The sequence below is a fragment of the Mauremys mutica genome, chromosome 6 (genome assembly GCF_020497125.1).
Source record: "Mauremys mutica isolate MM-2020 ecotype Southern chromosome 6, ASM2049712v1, whole genome shotgun sequence".
NCBI lineage: Eukaryota > Metazoa > Chordata > Testudines > Geoemydidae > Mauremys > Mauremys mutica.
The window spans coordinates 125,470,161-125,490,134 of NC_059077.1; the positions used below are offsets into that span (position 1 = coordinate 125,470,161).

Sequence of the window (19,974 nt, forward strand, 5' to 3'; positions counted from 1 at the left end):
CAGCGAGCTAGGCGGCTCCCTGCCTAAACTAGCCAGTGGAAGAGGCCAAGCTGAGAGGCGTGTGCTAAACCCCACCACTTTCTCGGAGATAGGACCATGCTGCAGGGAGGTGCCTCCCTTTGTTGGGGCTTCTCGGCTGGCAACCCTCTCTTGGCATTAGGAGCCTACGTGGTTTTGGCATCCCAGGTGAGTACTATAACCACTGGACTAAAGGTTATGTGGGAGGTCATCCTCCTCCCCACTCCCACCCCTCCTGCCTTGTGTATGCTTCCTGATAGGAGCCCGATCTGGTAGGCTAGGTCTGAGCACACTTACTGGATTGGGCCATGCAGGCAAATTAGATGGAGGAACACCTATCTTCCGCTGTTTCTTGCTCTGCGGACTTAGGTGTCTGGACACCTGGCATGGGGCTGCAGTGCGTGTGCTCATAAGAACGGCCATACTGGGTCAGACCAATGATCCATCTAGCCCAGTATCCTGTCTTCCGACAGTGGCCAATGCCAGGTACCCCAGAGGGAATGAACAGAACAAGGAATCAAGTGAACCATTCCCTGTCGCCCATTCCCAGCTTCTGGCAAACAGAAGCTAGGGACACCATCCCTTCCCATCCTGACTAATAGGTCCAGCAATGGCTATCTTCCTTGAACTTATCTAGTTCTTTTTTGAACCCTGTTATAGTCTTGTCCTTCACAATATCCTCTGGCAAAGAGATCCACAGGTTGACTGTGTGTTGTGTGAAGAAATATTTCCTTTAGTTTGTTTTTAAACCTGATGCCTATTAATTTCATTTGGTGACCCCTAGTTCTTGTGTTATGAGAAGGAGAAAATAACACTTCCTTATTTACTTTCTCCACACCAGTCATGCTTTTATAGACCTCTATCATATCCCCCCTTAGTCATCTATTTTCCAAGCTGAAAAGTTCCAATCTTATTAAATGTCTCCCCTAATCATTTTTGTTGCCCTTTCCTGAACCTTTTTCAGTTCTAATATATCTTTTTTGAGATGGGGTGACCACAGAAACAGAAACACAGGTGCCTAGGGAACTTTTACTGCAAAACATTTAGGTTCTGGAGGGTTCAAGGGCAACTGAGCAGGGGTTTTGTGAATCCCACTGGGGCCTGATTCTGGCATTTAGGCACTTAAGGTGGCACCTAGGAGCCTAAGTTCTTTTGTGAATGGAGCCCAAGGTGCATGGCAATGGAGAATCATTAATCATACTGTCCTAAATTCCTCCTGCAGCTTCATTTTCCTTGTTTCTGTTTTGTTAGACAGCTGCCCCTTCCACCCCAGAAGTGGTGACATCCATGAGATACAGTGTATTTTTCTGGAGCCTGATCTCTCCCCTAGTCCAAGACACTTGGGGTTGTATCTCTTCTCCAGGATATGCAGGAAGCAATTTAGGGCTTGTCTGTCTGGGGATATTAAGGAAAGTTAAGGCAAATCAACTCAAGATGTGAAGTAAATGTGCATAAATTCAAGTGTGTTAACCGCCACGTGGAGGCTCTCGTTCAGGAGTAAAGTGGTTTAGTTCACTCTAACTTAATTCTCTCAGCTAAGGCCATTTTGCTTCTGAATGAGAGCAACCATACAGGGAGAGGGGTTAACGTGCTTTAATTTATATGCACTGACTCCACAGCCTTAGTTGATTCACCTTAACTTTTCTCAAAAAGAACAGGAGGACTTGTGGCACCTTAGAGACTAACAAATTTGTTTGAGCATAAGCTTTCATGGGCTACAGCCCACTTCATCAGATGCATAGAATGGAACATACAGTGAGAAGATATATACACATACAGAACATAAAAAGGTGGAAGTTGCCATACCAACTCTAAGAAGCTAATTAATTAAGATGAGCTATTATCAGCAGGAAAAAAAACTTTTGTAGTGATAATCAAGATGGCCCATTTCAGACAGTTGACAAAAAGGTGTGAGGATACTTAACATGGGGAAATAGATTCAATTTGTGTAATGACCCAGCCATTCTCAGTCTCTATTCAAGCCAGAGTTAATGGTATCTAGTTTGCATATTAATTCAAGTTCAGCAGTTTCTCATTGGAGTCTGCTTTTGAAGCTTTTCTGTTGCAAAATTGCCACCTTTAAGTCTGTTTCTGAGTGATCAGAGAGGTTGAACTGTTCTCCTACTAGTTTTTGAATTTTATGATTCCTGATGTCAGATTTGTGTCCATTTATTCTTTTGCATAGAGACTGTCCGGTTTGGCCAGTGTACGTGGCAGAGGGGCATTGCTGGCTTTTCTGAATGTCCTATGTTGACTTCTTAGACTTCTCCATGAAGTTTCCAGGGTTTGGCCATCCCCCAAGCAATCCCTTTCCAAATGATTTTGAAGCCACTTTGGGGTCATTGTTGAACAGTTCCCTTCTCATTCTGTCACTGGAGGAGATTTGAAAACAACCATAACACACAGGCTTTTTCTGGGAATGGGCCCACTGGGCTGGCTCCTTGCCTATGTTTCAGCACCACCCCAAATGGTGGAGCTGAGGAAGCAGGCCAAGCAGATGGTGAGATGGTGCTTCAGCTGTAAGGAGATCTTCTCAGGAGCCACAGAAGAGGAGCTCTGCCAAATTGATGCCAGTTCATGGAGCTTTGCTCTGCTGAAGGAAGGGGTTCAGAGTGTGGGTGGTTTGTTGGCTTCTCTGCAGCACCCCCATCAGCTGACACTCCTCCACAGATATCTTCACAAAGGTGGGGCAGTCCTCAGTGCCAGTGATCCAGCAAGCAAGGCTGCCTTTAATACTTAGAGTCATTCGATCAATCAAATACTTTTCAGTTTGGTGCCATTTTTGTATGGAACCAGATGGGCATGGTGACTGCATGCTATTCATTATAAAGAATTACTAAAATATTTAAATATAAGAGTCTGCTTTCAGTTTGGGCAATAGCTGAATCGAGAACAGCATGGAAAAAATGGAAATTCAATTACCGGTTTACTACATGTCAATGGAGAATGCAGAGATGTAAAGACATTTGAATTTCAAGATATAATCTTTTTATTATTATGATGAAGTACTGTTTAGGATTATTTTGTCTTTCTAGCTTCCAACCTCTGGAGATCTGTGGAGTGTTTACATGGATTTTGATAGTAGACGACTGGAACTCTGGGAGAAGATTATACCTACTTTCAAGTACAGCAGAGAAGTGCCATTTTTTGAAATGCTTGTTCCAACCACGGACACTGTGCGTTATGGCTACCTGATGGAAAAATTGTTAGCTGTCAGACATTCCGTATTGCTCACAGGAATTACTGGGGTCGGCAAGGTAAGAATCCTTGATTAACACTGGAGCATCACACACTTGGTTACTTATGAGCTGCCAGTTACTTATGAGCTACACCCTGCCAGACCCTCACTCCCTCTAGAGCAGGATCCCTCAACTCCCTCCCCTCACCCCCAACCCTGGTCAGAGCCCACTGATTTGAGTGACAATTGGAAAATTCTGATGTCCACTAAAATCAAACTTTTCCAGTTTTCAGATTGTCAGATTATCCCCCAAATCAGTAGGGGCCTGACCAGAGTAGGGGTGGGGTGCAAGAGGCCCGGTTGGAGAGAGCCTGACAGGAGCAGGAGCAAGAGGTCCAGCTGGGTGGTGAGGGTGGAGTGACCAGAGTGGGGAGAGGAATCTGCCCTCACTTTCACCCTAACCTTGAGGTGGCTGCCTTACCCCTGTATCCAAGTGACTCTGCTCCTTTCCCACAGGCCTCTGTAAGATTACTATCTGCACCCCTGTATCCTGATGGGCCAAACAGTGCTTTTAGTGGAAATCAGGCTTTTCACCAAAATCAGTAGGGTCCTGCCTGTTGTTGCCTAGAATCTTCCCTGAAGTTCTAGAATTGATCTGAAGTGGTTTTCAAAAGTTGTGTCATTACAGACAGACAGAGAAACGGCACCGAGTTGAGTGTAGGGCCTACCTTCACTCAGCCAATTCAAGGAATTACATTTAGTATTAATTAAGACAGGGCTGTTAGGAAATTGAATTTGGGATACGGGTTTGGGGATTCCTGAGGTTAGGGGGAGGGGAGAGGAGAAGTGGTTGGGCAGCTGGTTGGTGGGTGGATTCCTAAGATGCAGAAGCTAAGCGATTGCTTTACTATCAGTCTTCACCACAGAAGATGTTGGGGACATACTGATCCCAGAACTACTCTTTTCCGGTAACACTGATCATGCACTATTAAAGATTCAGACATCTAAAGAAAAGGGGCTGAAACAAACAGATAAATTAAAAAGCAAAAAGTTACTTGGTCCATGTGATTTTAACCCAAGAGTTCTGAAGGAATTTAAGAAAAAACTGTCTGAGCAGCTAGCTAAAATATGAAATGTCCCATTAAAATCTGCTGCTGTGCTGGATGATTGGAGGGTAGCAAATGTTGCATCTATATATTTTAAAAGGTGCTTGGGATGATCCAGGGAACTGCAGACCAGTAACCCTTACTTTTATATCTGCTACATTGTTTTAAACAGTAATTACAAACATAATTATGACATATTTAGGAAATGATAATATGATAGTGTCTAATCAGCAAGGTTTCTGCAAAGGAAAATTGAGCCTCACTGATCTGCTAGAATTCTCCGAAAGCGCCAAAAACAGTGGATAAAGGAGAACTAGTTGACATAATTTATTTGGTCTTGGACAAAGTCCCACAGAAGAAGTTGCAAAAGAAAATAAGCAGTCAGGGTTTGAGAGTCGAACTATTGTCATGGATCAGAAACTTGCTATGAGACAGAAACCAAAGATGGAAATAAATGGGCAATTTTTGTAATAGCAAAGGGTTAACATCAGGGTGCTTCAAAGTTCCATATTAGGTCCTGTGTTGTTTAATACCTGGTGAAAGGTTAGGGGTCCAGCTTTGCAGATGATGCAGAATTATTTAGATTAGTCAGAACTAGAGAAGACTAAGGAACTTCATGGGACTTGACCCAGCTCAGTGAATAGGTAACATGATGGCAGATGAAATTCAGTGTTGACAAATGCAAAGTAATGGTCAGTGGAGGGAATAATTTGAACTACCTGTACACCTTGCTGGCTTCTAAATTAATAAACAGTTTAAGTTAGGAGCCTTGGCATCATTTCATATAGCTCAATGAAGAGCTCTGCTCAGTGTGCAGTAGCAGTCAGAAAAGCAAACATGACGTTAGGATCCACAAGAAGGGAAAATGGAAACTAATAAAAATAAAAGCTAATCTCTAACTATTGAGAGTTAGAGGGAAACTTTACCTGCAGGCAGGTTATCATATAACTGCATACTGCAAGCACATATTTTCTCTGAAGCAGCTGATACTGACCACCATCAGAGATGGGATACTAAACTAGAGGGATGATGGAGCCTGGTTCGATCTAGTATGGTGATTCCTTCGTGCCTAAGCAACAGTCAGCCCACAGGGAGGGATAGCTCAGTGGTTTGAGCATTGGCCTGCTAAACCCAAGGTTGTGAGTTCAGCCCTTGAGGGGGCCACGTAGGGGGTCTGAGGCAAAATCAGTACTTAGTCCTGGTAGGGAAGGCAGGGGGCTGGACTCAATGACCTTTCAGGCTCCATTTCACTTCTATGAGATCAGGGCCGGCTCCAGCGCGCCAAGCGCGAGCTTGGGGCGGCGTGCCGCTTGAGGGCGGCAGGTGGCTCCGGTGGACTTCCTGCAGATGTGCCTGCGGAGGGTCCGCTGGTCCTGCAGCTCTGGTGGACCTCTTGTGGCGGGTCCGCTGGTCCCGCGGCTTCGGTGGAGCATCCGCAGACATGCCTGCCGGAGGTCCACTGGAGCCGCGGGACCAGCAGACCCTCCGCAGGCACGTCTGCAGGAGGTCTGTGGGACCGGCGACTGCCAGAGCGCCCCCCGCGGTGTGCCGCCCTGCTTGGGGCGGCACAATTCCTAGAGCCGCCCCTGTATGAGATAGGTCTCTCTCTTTCTGAAAAGCAGTGCAGGAGAGAGCAATGGCTCCTATAGCTCAAGGACAGATTTCAGGAGTACTCACTCTGCTCTTATGGAGCTAGAGAGGATCATCAGGGGGAGGCTGAGAGTGGAAGTAGGATCTGCCCCACTTTTCTACTCATTTGATTAATTTCATTATATTATTTGTTGCAGGACTGTGCAATTTACCAAAGTGATTGCATAATAGAACCATAAAGAGTGTGTGTGTGTGTATAATGAAGTTACTATTACTTATTTTTTGTAATTAAAGTCTGTAGTTGCAAGGGGATTGCTAAACCGAATACAAGAAGAAGCAGGCTATGTTCCTGTTTACCTAAACTTCTCTGCTCAGACGTCATCTGCTAGAACACAAGAGATTATCGAGTCCAAATTAGAAAAGAAAAGAAAAAATATTTTAGGTAATGATTTTTAACTATCTATTTGCTTATATTAATTGCAGTAATGTAAAAAAATGTGTATGGTATTTTAGTTCAAAGTATGATTTTTCTGAGGGCTAACTTCAAGGAAAACTTATTGTTAAATTGGAATACAACAAGTGAAGCTTGTTCTATCATTAAACGATGTTCTCACAGTCTTACACTTGAGGGCAGTATTGAAGTACAAAAGCTTTAAAATCTGTTAACAGCTATTATAATATTGAGTAGTGTGAAAAGTTGTCGTATATAATGATTTATGAGGGGATTCTTGAATGATATATTTACATTTTCCACACTAAAAACATCCTTTATCAGAGTTAAATTTTCTCAAGTATTTTTCAACAACATCCACACCAACCTCAGTTCACACCTTTCCCAACCTCAGTTCACAATAACTAAACACAATTATAGACTCTTCCACTCCGCAGCAAATTTCCTTTCAGTTTTAAGATTTAACCACCCACAGTGCAAACATCCCCTTCTTTGTAATTATACTCACATGCACAACCTGAACTCTGACTTTGGATAGATTAAGATGCATATGTTTACTGCCAAATCAACAATGTATTATTTGTACATGAACATGAAAAAGTATGCGGTCAGAGATCGGGTTGTGTGTTTGAGTGTGATTATGGGGAATCTGATGTGTACATTGTGGATTCTTAAATGTAAATAAAATACATGAATATTAAAATTATTTCAGTGTAGAATACAGTGTAGAGGAGTAGGGGATGGAAGGAGGCCATGGAACTAGGGAGCTGGGCAAGGCATTGGGAGCCATGGATCTGGTCTAGATAGAGAAGTTGGGGTAAGTGTGCAGAAGAGGCTAGGGAGTCAGGTAGGAGCCCCAATGCCCAGGCCTGCTCCTGAACCCCCTTGCCCCAAACACCAACGTCCCTGCAATTAAGGCTAAGATTTTGTCACGGTTATTTTTAGTAAAGTCACGGACAGGTCACGGGCAATAAATAAAAATTCATGGAGCCATGACCTGTCCGTGACTTTAATAAAAATACCAAGGGGACAGGGCTAGGTAGAGGGGAGGAATGGAGTCCCATGGGGTGGATGGGGAAGGACTGACAGGCCGATCCCCCTGCCATGGCAGGGGGCAGAGCCATGGGGGGCACACATCCCTCACTCTGGAGATGATCGCAGCTGCAGGACAGGGGTGCGCAGCCCCAGCTGCAGCCCCCACCAAGCCCCAGCCGCAGCAAGGGGAGGGGAGTGTACAGCCCTGGGAAGCCGCGAGGGGGGCTCACAGCCTCTGCTGCAGCCCCCAGTGGAAGCCGCGGGACTGGGCTTGAAGTGGGGGGCACAGCCACAGCTCTGGAGCTGGCCACAGCCGGTGCAGGGGATGGAACTGCGCACGGCCCTGGGACAGCACAAGGGGGGCGCACGGCCCCTGATGCAGCCCAAGCCATGAGGCAGGGCCTGGCTACAACCCCTGCCACAGGGTCCTGGTTCCAGCCCCAGTTGCAGGGCAGGGTGCACAGTGCCGCCTCCAGCCCTGGCTTCAGCCCCTGACAGCCAAAAAAGTCAGGGAGTCCGGTAAAGTCACAGAATCTGTGACTGCTGTGACCTCCGTGACTAAATTGTAATGATAATCCTTGGCTGCTGGAATGTCAGTCTGATAGATTCCCCCAGCAAACGGCAAAAGGTTTTTCAGAGAGATGAGCTGGCTCCCTAGTGGAGCTGCAGGTTCTACTTCTCAAGCAACTTTCTCGGCAGCTCTCTCCCTTTCCCTACCCCCATCACGTCCATTATGTGTAATATGGGTAAACAGGGAGGATGGGAGTCATGTAGCCAGTGCTGCCTCAGAAGCAGAGCTTGTAGCTCTCTCTGGCCCGTATCCTGTGGGTCATCAGACTGTAGACCTGGTCTAATGGATCTGGTTTGGTATGTCAGCCTGGGACTTCCAGTGTGGAATGTTTTCATGTTCAAGACAGTGACCTGGCAAGGGCAAGGGTGGCACAGTGACATCTAGGGTGAGGAGCTACCAAGGGATGAAGCCTTGGAACCAGGGGAAACACGGCAGTGAGCTGTGGAGGCAATGTGTGGGGAAATAAATCCTCCATGAAGATGCAATACTTCATCGGTCTTCATGGCAAAATATTAAACAGGTTTGTGATGAAGAAGACCAATAACTGTATTTTTTGAGTTTTCTCAATAAATTACCTGGTGTTGGGCATTTTTTTAGGCTGAAGTCCTGTTTGAAATTTGGTATTTTTGATATTGCTACCTTCTAGGGACACCAAAAAACCATTAAGGTCTCTGGAAAAATTTCCAACAGGAGTGATTTAATGTCTTGCAAAGTTCTACAAAGAAGGCTCTAAAGAGTGTGACAAGTACCTAGAAAAATGAAAGTGTGTTCTCCTTCTTGAAATAGACCATGTTTAAGAATGATTTCTTTGAGCAGTTTAGGAATTCACAAAACAATTTAAGTGGGAAACTCAATGCAACCTTATCTGTGGAGCTGCTAAGGCACCTCCATAATGTCTTCTCAGCATTTTGGAGCAAGCCTCCAGCCCGGGTCAACAGACTTGGGCTGTTGGGGCTCACGCTAGTGCTCTAAAAGTGGCTGTAGAGTCGGCACTTTGAAGTTGTGCCTGGTAGAGCTGTGCTGCTGTCGCACTTACTGAAGTCGCTACCTATGCCAATGGGAGAGCTTCTCTCGTTGGCGTAGGTATTCCACCTCCCTGAGAGTAGCTGTGTCGAGTGGAGAAGCCCTCCTGGCAACATAGCGCTGTCTACACCACGCCTAGGTCAGTATAGTCATAGGTCAGGGTGTGAGCGACACAGTTATACTGCTGTAAATTTGTAGTGTAGACCAGGGCTCAGTGTAAACAGCCTAAGGCTTTATTTTTGTACCTGGAATTTTTATTTCATAAGTGGAAATTACCAGCACTCATTTGTCTGCCTTTTATATTGTTATTTCTTAGGAGCACCAGGAAACAAAAGAGTTGTTATTTTTGTGGATGATCTAAACATGCCTAAATTGGATCGGTATGGTTCTCAGCCTCCGATTGAGCTACTTCGGCAGTACCAAGATTTTGGAGGATTCTATGACAGAGAGAAACTATTTTGGAAAGAAATACAGGTCATCCCAGCTTTTAGATTCTCTAACTATGCTGTGAATTTGATAAAGTTAATTGTATTCTTTGTGTACGGTTAATATGCTCTAACTCTGCATTGCTTCTAAACATCACTTAGATTTTTTTAAAGTACCTTTGTATTCAGACTCCAAAGTTTTGAGCTTTGTGTGTGTGTGTGTGTGTGTGTGTGTGATCCTCCAGAACACTTCCATTTTCATCCCTCTGCATTGCCTACCGGTTAGCCCCGTTTAGCATTGATACCACATCTGTCCAAGGAGGACACATTTCCCTCTGAAGCCTGTTATCACTGCTCCTTGAGGCAATAACATGAGAACAGTGTGAAGTACGTGCTGCCCCTACAGCTTTCAAGCTTCTATCAGTCCAGGGACTGAGGGTCTGAGATTTTCTTCTAACAACCCTTGAAGGTGTTTGCATAGGTGTCAGTTTCTAGAGTTAGCCCCTCTCTCCAAATAATGACTCTGATATTAGCCAGTAAGTCTTTCCTCTTTCCTTCTTTGCAATATAGCGTACATTCCTTTGCCTTCAGCCACAAGCCAAGAATTTGATGAGAGAGAATTCCATTCTTCAGCTGCCAGAAGTTGACAGTTGGACCTAGGGTTGTTTTTGCAATTGTGGGCTAAGTCTTTTGATATGCCTAAACTCCAAACAGACTGAAGAAGGGACTGTCAAAAAGCAGTGTTAAAACAGATGTTATTTTAACTTTTTGTGTCAAACACTGTTTTCAAAAGATGAAGAGGCAGATTGCTGAGCTGAGAAGCTACAAAGGCATCTGCAGCTTCCTGATTCTGGGGCCTTCTCTACAATGGCCCTGGTTCAGGTATAGAGTGGAGTAGTCTCAGATTGCTGTACTCTATTCTAATTGGCTTTTGCCTCAAGGGACTGTCCACCATAGAAGTGCTCTATGGCCATACCCCCCTATCACAGAATCATAGAATCTCAGGGTTGGAAGGGACCTCAGGAGGTATCTAGTCCAACCCCCTGCTCAAAGCAGGACCAACCCCAACTAACTCATCCCAGCCAGGGCTTTGTCAAGCCTGTACCTGGCATGTCCCTACATGGTGTGTAGTAAAGAATTGGCTAGACTGGCTCTACACCTCCTGGATTCCCCCAAGACATGGAGGATCCTCGGCTGTCAGGGCAGGTATTTAGCACCTTACTGATGCTTCAGCAGTGCAAAGGGTCCATATCAGAGGCTCTAGGAACATGTTATAAGTAGAGCTGTGCAAAGCACAACTGGTTTGATATTGTATGCTTCCCTGTGTTAAGGGAGCAGAGATCAAGTTGCATGGGTGACCTTACCTATGGCTTTTCTGCCTCTTGGGTGCTTTCACTTTGCAAGTTTAATGATGTTTTATTTTTCTGTTTGGAATACAATACACTATACTCTTCTGCAGAGTATTTTATTCAAAGATTTCATATCATTTTACAAGTGAAATGAATTAATTAAGCCTCACAATACATCTGTTGATAAATATTGTTATTGCCACTTTAGATAAGGGAAAACAGAGGAACTCAAAGGTTAGGTGATTTCCCTCTTGCTCCACAGTGAGTTAAGGGCAAGGCTGGAACTAGAATGTAGAAGTTCTGATTTCCAGCTTTCCCCCTTAAACATAAAGCTATGTTCCACGTCTAATGAAGGAGTGAAGTTTGAAATTCATTTTGAGATATAAAGAGAACCTCTTAATTCTTCAATTCGCTATTCAGGCATCTCTCTTCTCCCCTCCACATCTCTTGCTTTTTCTAAAATATACTGTTCAGTTTGTCTCTGCCGGAGCAGCTACCCACTACTAGAGTTCATAGAATCATAGAATATTAGGGTTGGAAGAGACCTCAGGAGGTCATCTAGTCCAACCCCCTGCTCAAAGCAAGACCAATACCAACTAAATCATCCCAGCCAGGGCTTTGTCAAACCGGGCCTTAAAACCTCTAAGGATGGAGATTCCACCACCTCCCTAGGTAACCCATTCCAGTGCTTCACCACCCTCCTAGTGAAATAGTGTTTCCTAATATTCAATCTAGACTCCCCCACTCCATCTTGAGACCATTGCTCCTTGTTCTGTCATCTGCCACCACTGAGAACAGCCAAGTTCCATCCTCTTTGGAACCCCTCTTCAGGTAGTTGATGGCTGCTATCACATCCCCCCTCACTCTTCTCTTCTGCAGACTAAATGACCCCAGTTCCCTCAGCCTCTCCTCATAAGTCATGTGCCCCAGGCCCCTAATCATTTTCATTGCCCTCCGCTGGACTCTTTCCAATTTGTCCACATCCCTTCTGTAGTGGGGGGACCAAAACTGGACTCAGTACTCCAGGTGTGGCCTCACCAGTGCTGAATAGAGGGGAATAATTACTTCCCTTGATCTGCTGGCAATGCTCCTACTAATACAGCCCCATATGCCGTTAGCCTTCTTGGCAACAAGGGCACACTGCTGACTCATATCCAGCTTCTTGTCCACTGTAATCCCCAGCTCCTTTTCTGCAGAAGTCCTGCTCTTAGTTTAGTAACTGAGTCATAATTTGAAACCCAGTGTTTGTACAGATTATCAAAACATTTCAGAGCAGATTGGACTGTTAAGAAAAATCAGCCAAGACTTTTATGCCATTTTTGACTAGTATATAGACTGAAGTCAAGTGTACCGTTTGATTGGCTGAATTCTTTCTGATGTCACAGTCCCACCAGCCCAACATATGTACTGTTCATAGGATAACAGCAGAAGGTTAGGTTGCACAGAGTGATTTTGAAACTGGGCAACATTTTACTGTCATTCAGAAAGAAATTTCCTTTCTTCTCACAATGTGTAGCTTCTGCCAAAGGATTTCAAGTTTTAAGCTGTAGTAATGTAGTAGACATACATACTATACAGGGGGAAAGTATGGAATTTAGACACGACCCCCCTCCCCATGTTGAGTAGGGTTCCTAGGTGTCCAGTTTTCACCCAGAAAGCCCGGTTAAAAAGGGACCCTGGCAGCTCCAGTAAGCTGACCGGGCCGTTAAAAGTCCAGTCAGCGGTGCAATGGGGGCTAAGGCAGGCTCCCTGTGGCACTCAGAAGCAGTGACATGTCCCCCGCTCCAGCTCCCAGGCATAGGGGCAGCCAGGGGGCTCAGTGCGCTACCCAAGCACTAGCTCCGCAGCTCCCATTGGTTGGGAACCCAGTGCCAATGGGAACTGCAGGGGCGGTGCCTGCAGACGGGGCAGTGCACAGAGCCATCTGGCTGTGCCTCCACATAGGAGCCAGAGAGGGGACATGCTGCTGCTTCAGGGAGCTGCCTGAGGTAGGCACTGCCAAGAGCCTGCACCCCTGACTCCCTCCCGCGCCCCATCCACCTGCCCTAGCCCTGATATCCCCTCGGTCCAAGCCTGGAGCCCCCTCCCACATCCCAAACCCCTTATCCCTAGCCCCACCTCAAAGCCCGCACCTCCAGCTGGAGCCCTCACACACTCCCCCCCCATGCCCCAACTCCTGATCCCCTTCCCGCCCTCCAAACCCCTCGGTCCCAGCCCGGAGCCTGCTCCTGTACTCCAAATCTGTCATCCCCAGCCCCACACCAGAGCCTGCGCCCACAGCTGGAGCCCTCACCCCTCTGCCCCAGCCAGGAGCCCCTTCCCACACTCTGAACCTCTCATTTCTGGCTCCACCCCGGAACCCACATCCCCAGCCTAGAGCCCATATTGCCTCCCACATCCCAACCCCCTGCCTCAGCCCGGAGCCCCTTCCCAGACTCCGAACTCCCATCCTAGACCCCCCTCCTGCACTGCAAACCCCTCATCCCCGCTTCAACCCAGAGCCCACACCCCCAGCCAGAGCCCTCACCTCCTCCCGCATACCAACCCCCTGCCTCAGCCCGGAGCCCTTCCCGCACCCCCAGCCAGAGCCCTCACTTCCTCCCGCATACCAACCCCTGCCTCAGCCCGGAGCCCTTCCCGCACCCCCAGCCAGAGCCCTCACTTCCTCCCGTATACCAACCCCCTGCCTCAGCCTGGAGCCCTTCCCACACCCCCAGCCGGAGCCCTCACCTCCTCCCGCATACCAACTCCCTGCCTCAGCCCAGAGCCCCCTCCCGCATCCCCAGCCGGAGCCCTCACCTCCTCCCGCATACCAACCCCCTGCCTCAGCCCGGAGCCCCCTCCCGCACCCCCAGCCAGAGCCCTCACCCCACCCAACTCTCTGAGCCAGCCTGGTGCAAATGAGCAAGTGAGTGAGGGTGGGTGGAGTGAGCAACAGAGGGAGAGGGGGATTGAGTGTGGGGCCTTAGAGATGGGGCAGGACCTTGGAGGAGGGACGGGGCAGAGTGTGGGGCAAGAGTGTTTTGTGCGAGTAGAATGTTGACAACCCTAGTTGATTGAGTGTGGATCTGTGACACCCTGAGGGAGCATCAGGAAATAGCCTGCCACAGAATGCCTCCCAGAGCTCCCTGGGTATGCTGTGGGGAGCATGGTCTGCTCTAGCCTTTAAGTATCAGAGCGGTAGCCATGTTAGTCTGGATCTGTAAAAGCAGCAAAGAGTCCTGTGGCACCTTATAGACTAACAGACGTATTGGAGCATGAGCTTTCGTGGGTGAATACCTGCATGCATCCGATGAAGCGGGTATTCACCCACGAAAGCTCATGCTCCAATACGTCTGTTAGTCTATAAGGTGCCACAGGACTCTTTGCTGCTTCTAGCCTTTAAGTGGCTACAGCATACCTCACTTTGCTTCCAGCCATGGCTCTGCCTACTTCCCAGCTTTCTCCACCCCTTTTTCGGTCCATTTCTCCCAGGAGAGAGCATCACAGTAGCAACCCCTGTGCTCTCCTGAGTGCAGGAGCTGAAATTTTGCATGGGCCTCATATGAGCCATGCTTTAGGAAGGGAGGTTCCTTATTTTCTCCTGCCCTGCGACTGTGTGGTCAGTTGGGTGCAATCAAAATTTAGCCCACAGTGAGAATGCTATAGGATGTGGACTCAACTACTCTTGTTAATTTTACTCTTATGTGTGACTGTGTGACACAAAATATTGGGAGAGTAGGGAAAGAGGAGTAATGAGCTGGCCAGCACTGACCATGTCTATTCTGGGACATGCTATTGTGCTTGAAGGACTTTCATAAATGAATTATTTTGAATACCAGTAAAAAAAAAAAGTGGGAATGGGGGAAAATCACATTTGCTTTGCCAGTAGCTTGCTAAAGATATTGGTACTAAATGTATAAGTAGCAGTGTTTGCATGATTAAACAAATTACTGAGTATTCTGTTTGATGCAAATTGTGCCTGAATTTCCCCTCTGTAGGATGTAACGATTGCATCAGCTTGTGCACCCCCAGGCGGTGGTCGTAATCCAGTAACTCCACGTTTCATAAGACACTTTGCCATGCTGTGCCTTCCAACACCCTCGGAGCACAGCCTTAAACAAATTTTTCAGGTCAGTAGCAACTTCTGCTTGGCCCTAAGGGATCGAAAACATATTCATCTGTGTACTCTGTCATACCACAATGTGGTCCTGTAGTTAGACAAGAATATGTGTGACATTGGAACTTTTGCAAATTCTTAAGGTGAATTGAAATTTGTTTTTGTAGACTGAGGCTAGATGCACAAGGAGCCTGATCCAAAGCCCTTTGAAGTCAAGAGGCGTCTTTCCACTGACTTCAGTGGGTTTTGGGGTCAAGCCCATAGAGCCAGGCAGAAGCATATATTTAAAATGATTAGTCATTAACCTTTTAAGGTATTTTTATTTCAGTTGTGTTCAGTGTCTTTTTCCTTATTTAAATATAACCTTAAATATTTCCTTCTTCTCTTCAGTTTCTGTAAACATATTATTTGAATTGGCTAAAAATTGTCTAATGTGTGCATTATTCAATAGCTGCCATGAATAATTAAACAAACATAAGGATGGATAAATATTGATATTTATTATAGTGCCCTGCTTCTAGGTTATTGGGAACACTCTCATAACTTAATATTTTTTCTAGGAGTTTTCGTTGTTATGGGTCTGATCCTGCCACCTTTCTGCCCAGGGATAGTGGGTCTCTATGTAGTCTCTGGTTTCCAGTAACTCAGTCAACACCTTCTTGACAAACAAGTATCACTACTCTCTTTATTTTGATAAATCAGATGTTGTTCTTTATATGTTTTTTCATGTACTTGAAGGGGTTGGGGTTTTTCTTGATTCAGCAAAATATTTTCTTAAAAGTCACATTTGTTTGGGGTGGTTGATTTACTTTTCCCTCAGTGGACTTCTTTTTTATCCACCACACTAATTTTAACGCATCACTCAATACCCTATTTTGCATCTCTACCCTCTGGCCAAGGAGATCCTTGGGCCAGCTACTAAGCTGTGCCTCATAAGAGGACTCTGGAAGTGCAGTAAGGGTAGTTTTCGGCTAATCCTGGTCTGTTCTTGGGTTTGGCATGGACATCAGCATAAATTAGCATTGTCCCTGGGACTGCTCCAATTTACCGCACCCTTGTGTGGCTCCCAGTATGCTGCCCCGCAGCCTGGAAGAGCCATAGTGCAAAGCACTCTAGCTTCTCCCATTCCCACCCCAGCTAAGCCCACAATACTTGACTGAGGGCTGCCAGGTGCTCTGCACTTTGGAAAATCCAGCCACTTATTGAGGTGTCTAAACCTGGATTGAGGAGTCTAACTTTAGGGTACCCATTGTTTAAAGTCTTGGTCAAATTAAAACCTCTTTTGTGTGTGCGGCTCTGGCTACATTTTTCTTTATGATAAACTTTTCAAATTAAATTCCTTGAAATTACTACAGATTGGAATCACAGCTCATTTGAATAAAAACCAAACTTTTCAGCATGTTCTGACTGCAAAGAAAATGAAAACGTCCCTTATGTTTTGTTCTAAAGTGTCTCTTATTTTTTGTGTTGTTGTTCTGGGTATAGGCAATCTTAAAGGGCTTTTTGGCTGAATTCTCTCCAGCAGTAAAGCAGACTGCAACAAGCATAGTGGATGCTGCTGTTGAAATATATCAAAGAATGAGCATTGATCTTCTCCCAACACCTGCAAAATCCCATTATGTATTTAATTTACGTGATTTGTCAAAGTGTGTGCAAGGTAAAACGTGTTTGGTTTTGACATCGTATTTTTCTAGTTCCTCTAGTGTATTTTCAGGTGTCTGTGGTCTTTCTGTCCAGCGAGGATTCTCTAAGCAGTTCACAGTCTCTATCTCAGTATTATATCTTCTGAAATTCTTTGTTCAGCCATTTTTTCTGCTTGCAGTATATCTAAGAGTAGATCATGATTTCCTCTAATTTCCACATTATACAGAAAGAGGCAAACCTTGCCCTGGTTCAAAAGGTAGGAGAAAATAATCAGGAGCTGTGTAATTGCTCACAAAGCCTGATTGATTGATTCTAAGGAAGGTGGCTGAGTGAGTGTATGAACTGTGTAAGTTCAGATTGTGTATTTTGCATCCAATAGCCCTAAGCAAAATATGCTCAGCTGCTGTTGGTGAAAGTGGGAGAAATGGTCCCAGAGTCATTGTAAGTTAGAGTAGTTCCTCCTCATGTCCTAAGATACATAACAGCCAATGGAAAGTCCTTGAAAAACACTCACCAGTGTATTAGATTAAAAACTCCTGCTGTTGGTGCTACAATGGTACGGCAGGAAACAGAGTGGGAAGGGTGGTGCTGGATACAGGAGAGACGCCTGACCCCAGTGATGAAGGCACAGACGTCCACTTTACCTTATTTTCCTTGGAGAGAGGAGACTGTTTGGGGAACTCAGTGTTGGTTCTGTCTCCCCCCAGGAAGGCTACAGTGATTAGTTCTATTGAGCAGTGTGCCTCGGCATTGGTCAGTGCCTGTGGAAGTGGCTGGCTGACTGAGGAAGAGCTCTGTATAACTCAAAGGCGTGTCTCTTTCACCAATGGAAGTTGGTCCAATGAAATATCTTACCTCATCCACCTTGTCTGTCTGAAACCCCTAGTGTCTTTGATGGTCTTCTGGAATTTCCTTGTGGCTGGGTATTCCAGAGCCGGGTTGACTTTGATTACTACAAACAGGACATAGCACAGCTGGATCTGGCTCTTCTCCCCTCTTCAGTCTTCTTACAGAGATGGTGGAGCATGTGTGTATTCATTCTGTTCCTCTGGATCACCTGGTTCTCTGCCATGTAGTCTGTACACCATGTTCTTAGGGTATGAGCATCTCTGCTCTCTCTCTCTCTCTCTCTTTCTCATTGGCCTCCTCTGGCTTAGTGCAGACAGGTGCAGTAGTTTTGCTAGTATCTGTGCCTGCTATCTTTCTTCTCCTCTTCTTCCTTCCAAACTACATCTCTCTCTAACACAAATGCTGTGCATGTGATTCCTAACTCAGCTGCTACCTCTTTTGCATGGCAATGTTTTAACCAGACAGTCCACAAGGAAATGACAATAAGCCTCATGATGCCTCTTGCTATCAGGCTTAAGCTGCATATGCCTAATGACATCTGCACGACTTTAAAATTAAGTTACGCATGCTTGTCTTCTGAGCCATGTCCCCAACCTGCCTCAGTTGAGCATGCTCCGGCTTTAGGCATGCACATGCTTTGTTTATCCCTAAAAGCATTTCTTACCATTATGTGCACCACTGCATCCTGTTCGTTCACTTTCTTGTTTACATGCACATCTGTAAGTCTTCAAACATTTACCCCTTCATGTGCAGACTTTGGATGATGGTGTGTGCATCTGGTAGCTGCTTAGAGAGGATAAATGGTGTTCTAGTTTCTCTATTTGTTTTGCCCTCTCTTTGCTTTTTCATGTAGTTGTGTTTGTGTTTTGTTTCCCCCATAATTGATTGTGCTGTTTCTAAAGATAAACAGAAGAAAGTGAAACAGCTCAGAGAAAGGCACCAGCGACTGTAAGAAGTATAATTGGATTTACACACTTTACAAGAGATTGTGAGGACTAGGATTATTCAGATTCTAAATGAGAAAAGTTAGAGGAAGTTTAATAGACTGTTCACAATTATGAAAGACATAATAAAAGAGGAGTTGTTCTTCCTTTATTACCTGCCCCATAATAAAAGAATGAGTGGACATCTAAAGTCCCTAAAGAAATTGAAGAGTAATAAAACTAATACTTAATTCAGCATATGGCCATCCTGTGGAATTAATAGTTGTAGGAATTCTTCACTTAGGGTAGACTGCTATGGCAGGACAGTTTTATTATTTATTAGGTTATCTAAGCTAACCTAATAAGATAATCAAATCTTATGCTTCAGGGCATAAAATGATTGATTGCTGGAGTCAAGAAGGAATTTTTCCCTCCATGTATGATACTACGCAATGGGCTTGGTGTATTTTTTTGGGGGGGAAGTCTTATTCTTCCTCTGAAGCATCTGACACTTGTCAATATTGGAGGCAAACTACTTGATTAGATGTCTGATCCATAAAACCAGTTTTATGTTCCTAGTATTTTAATCTCGGCTTCTGTTTCACCTCAGTGCTTGTGTGCAGTAGATATTTTTATAAATATGATAAGAACATTATAAATAATTTTATGATGTTTTGTGTGAAATAGATGATGTCGGTGGATGGTGTATACATACAATATTGTTAGAATTAATAGCAATAATAATACATTCAATATTCCCTCCACTTTTACTCTGCTGATCTTTCCTATATAGGCCATATCCTTTATTAACTTCCCAGTCGTGATTTTTTGCCACCATCTCTGTAAAGCTAGTCAGCTCTTAGCTCTGTTTCTGTATACATAATAATAGGAGCTTGATTGCTTCATTCCTGTTCTTGTACTTTTGCTGTATTTACATAGAGAGGTCTTGCAATTTAATTACCTCCTTCTTTCCTTCCTGCTACAACCACCTCATCTTGTGTAAACATTCTCTCTAGCTGTTCATGTGTACTTCAATTTTCGGTGTAACACGCACCTTTTTTTCAATATATTTCTTTCTAATTAGCATCTGATCCTGTTGAGGCACTCAGAACCTTCAGCTGCCACTAAGCCTTTGCAGTTGATCCAGGAAATTCTCTTCACAATCATAAATTAGCTTTCTGATGTTTTTAAAAGGTTTATTTCAACATTGTTTAGAAAGTGATGATCAGAATTTGTTATATTAGTGAAAGTGTTATTCATGTACTGCACACACAGGCATTCTCCAATGTGATCCTGGAGCAGTCAGAGACCAAACACAGATCTTCAGACTTTTTTGCCATGAGTGTCAGAGAGTCTTCCACGACCGCCTCATCAACAGTGAAGATAAACAGTATTTTCATTCCATGTTATCTGAAATGGCCAGTAAGGAAATCAACTTACTCCATTTGTATTATATTAGACATGCAAATATAAGTTACACAAACCTATCTAATCTAGAATTGTAATTCATAGGCAAACATTTTGCTGTTCCAGTTGACCCAGATTACTTCGTAAGAAAACCAATCATCTTTGGGGACTTCCTTAAAGTGAGTCTATCATAAGCCTAAATTTTCACAGAATACTGTTTACTTTCTGTTTGCTTAGTTTGTCTAATGTAACTTCAGGGTTTGTAAAGTGTAGAGGCAAAATATAAACACTATGATTTCAGCATAA

The 19,974-nt window shown here is 44.9% G+C and overlaps 1 protein-coding gene across 1 annotated transcript in view; it reads left to right on the forward strand.

Annotated features, from left to right (window-relative positions):
• DNAH6 (dynein axonemal heavy chain 6) overlaps nucleotides 1-19,974 on the forward strand; it is a 207,005-nt gene that overhangs the window by 93,967 nt on the left and 93,064 nt on the right. The window contains exons 39-45 of the mRNA XM_045021828.1: nucleotides 3,054-3,275; nucleotides 6,187-6,334; nucleotides 9,289-9,446; nucleotides 14,727-14,858; nucleotides 16,331-16,502; nucleotides 19,537-19,683; nucleotides 19,774-19,847. Of these exons, the coding sequence (XP_044877763.1) occupies nucleotides 3,054-3,275; nucleotides 6,187-6,334; nucleotides 9,289-9,446; nucleotides 14,727-14,858; nucleotides 16,331-16,502; nucleotides 19,537-19,683; nucleotides 19,774-19,847 (1,053 nt within the window). The remainder of the gene's footprint in view (nucleotides 1-3,053; nucleotides 3,276-6,186; nucleotides 6,335-9,288; nucleotides 9,447-14,726; nucleotides 14,859-16,330; nucleotides 16,503-19,536; nucleotides 19,684-19,773; nucleotides 19,848-19,974) is intronic.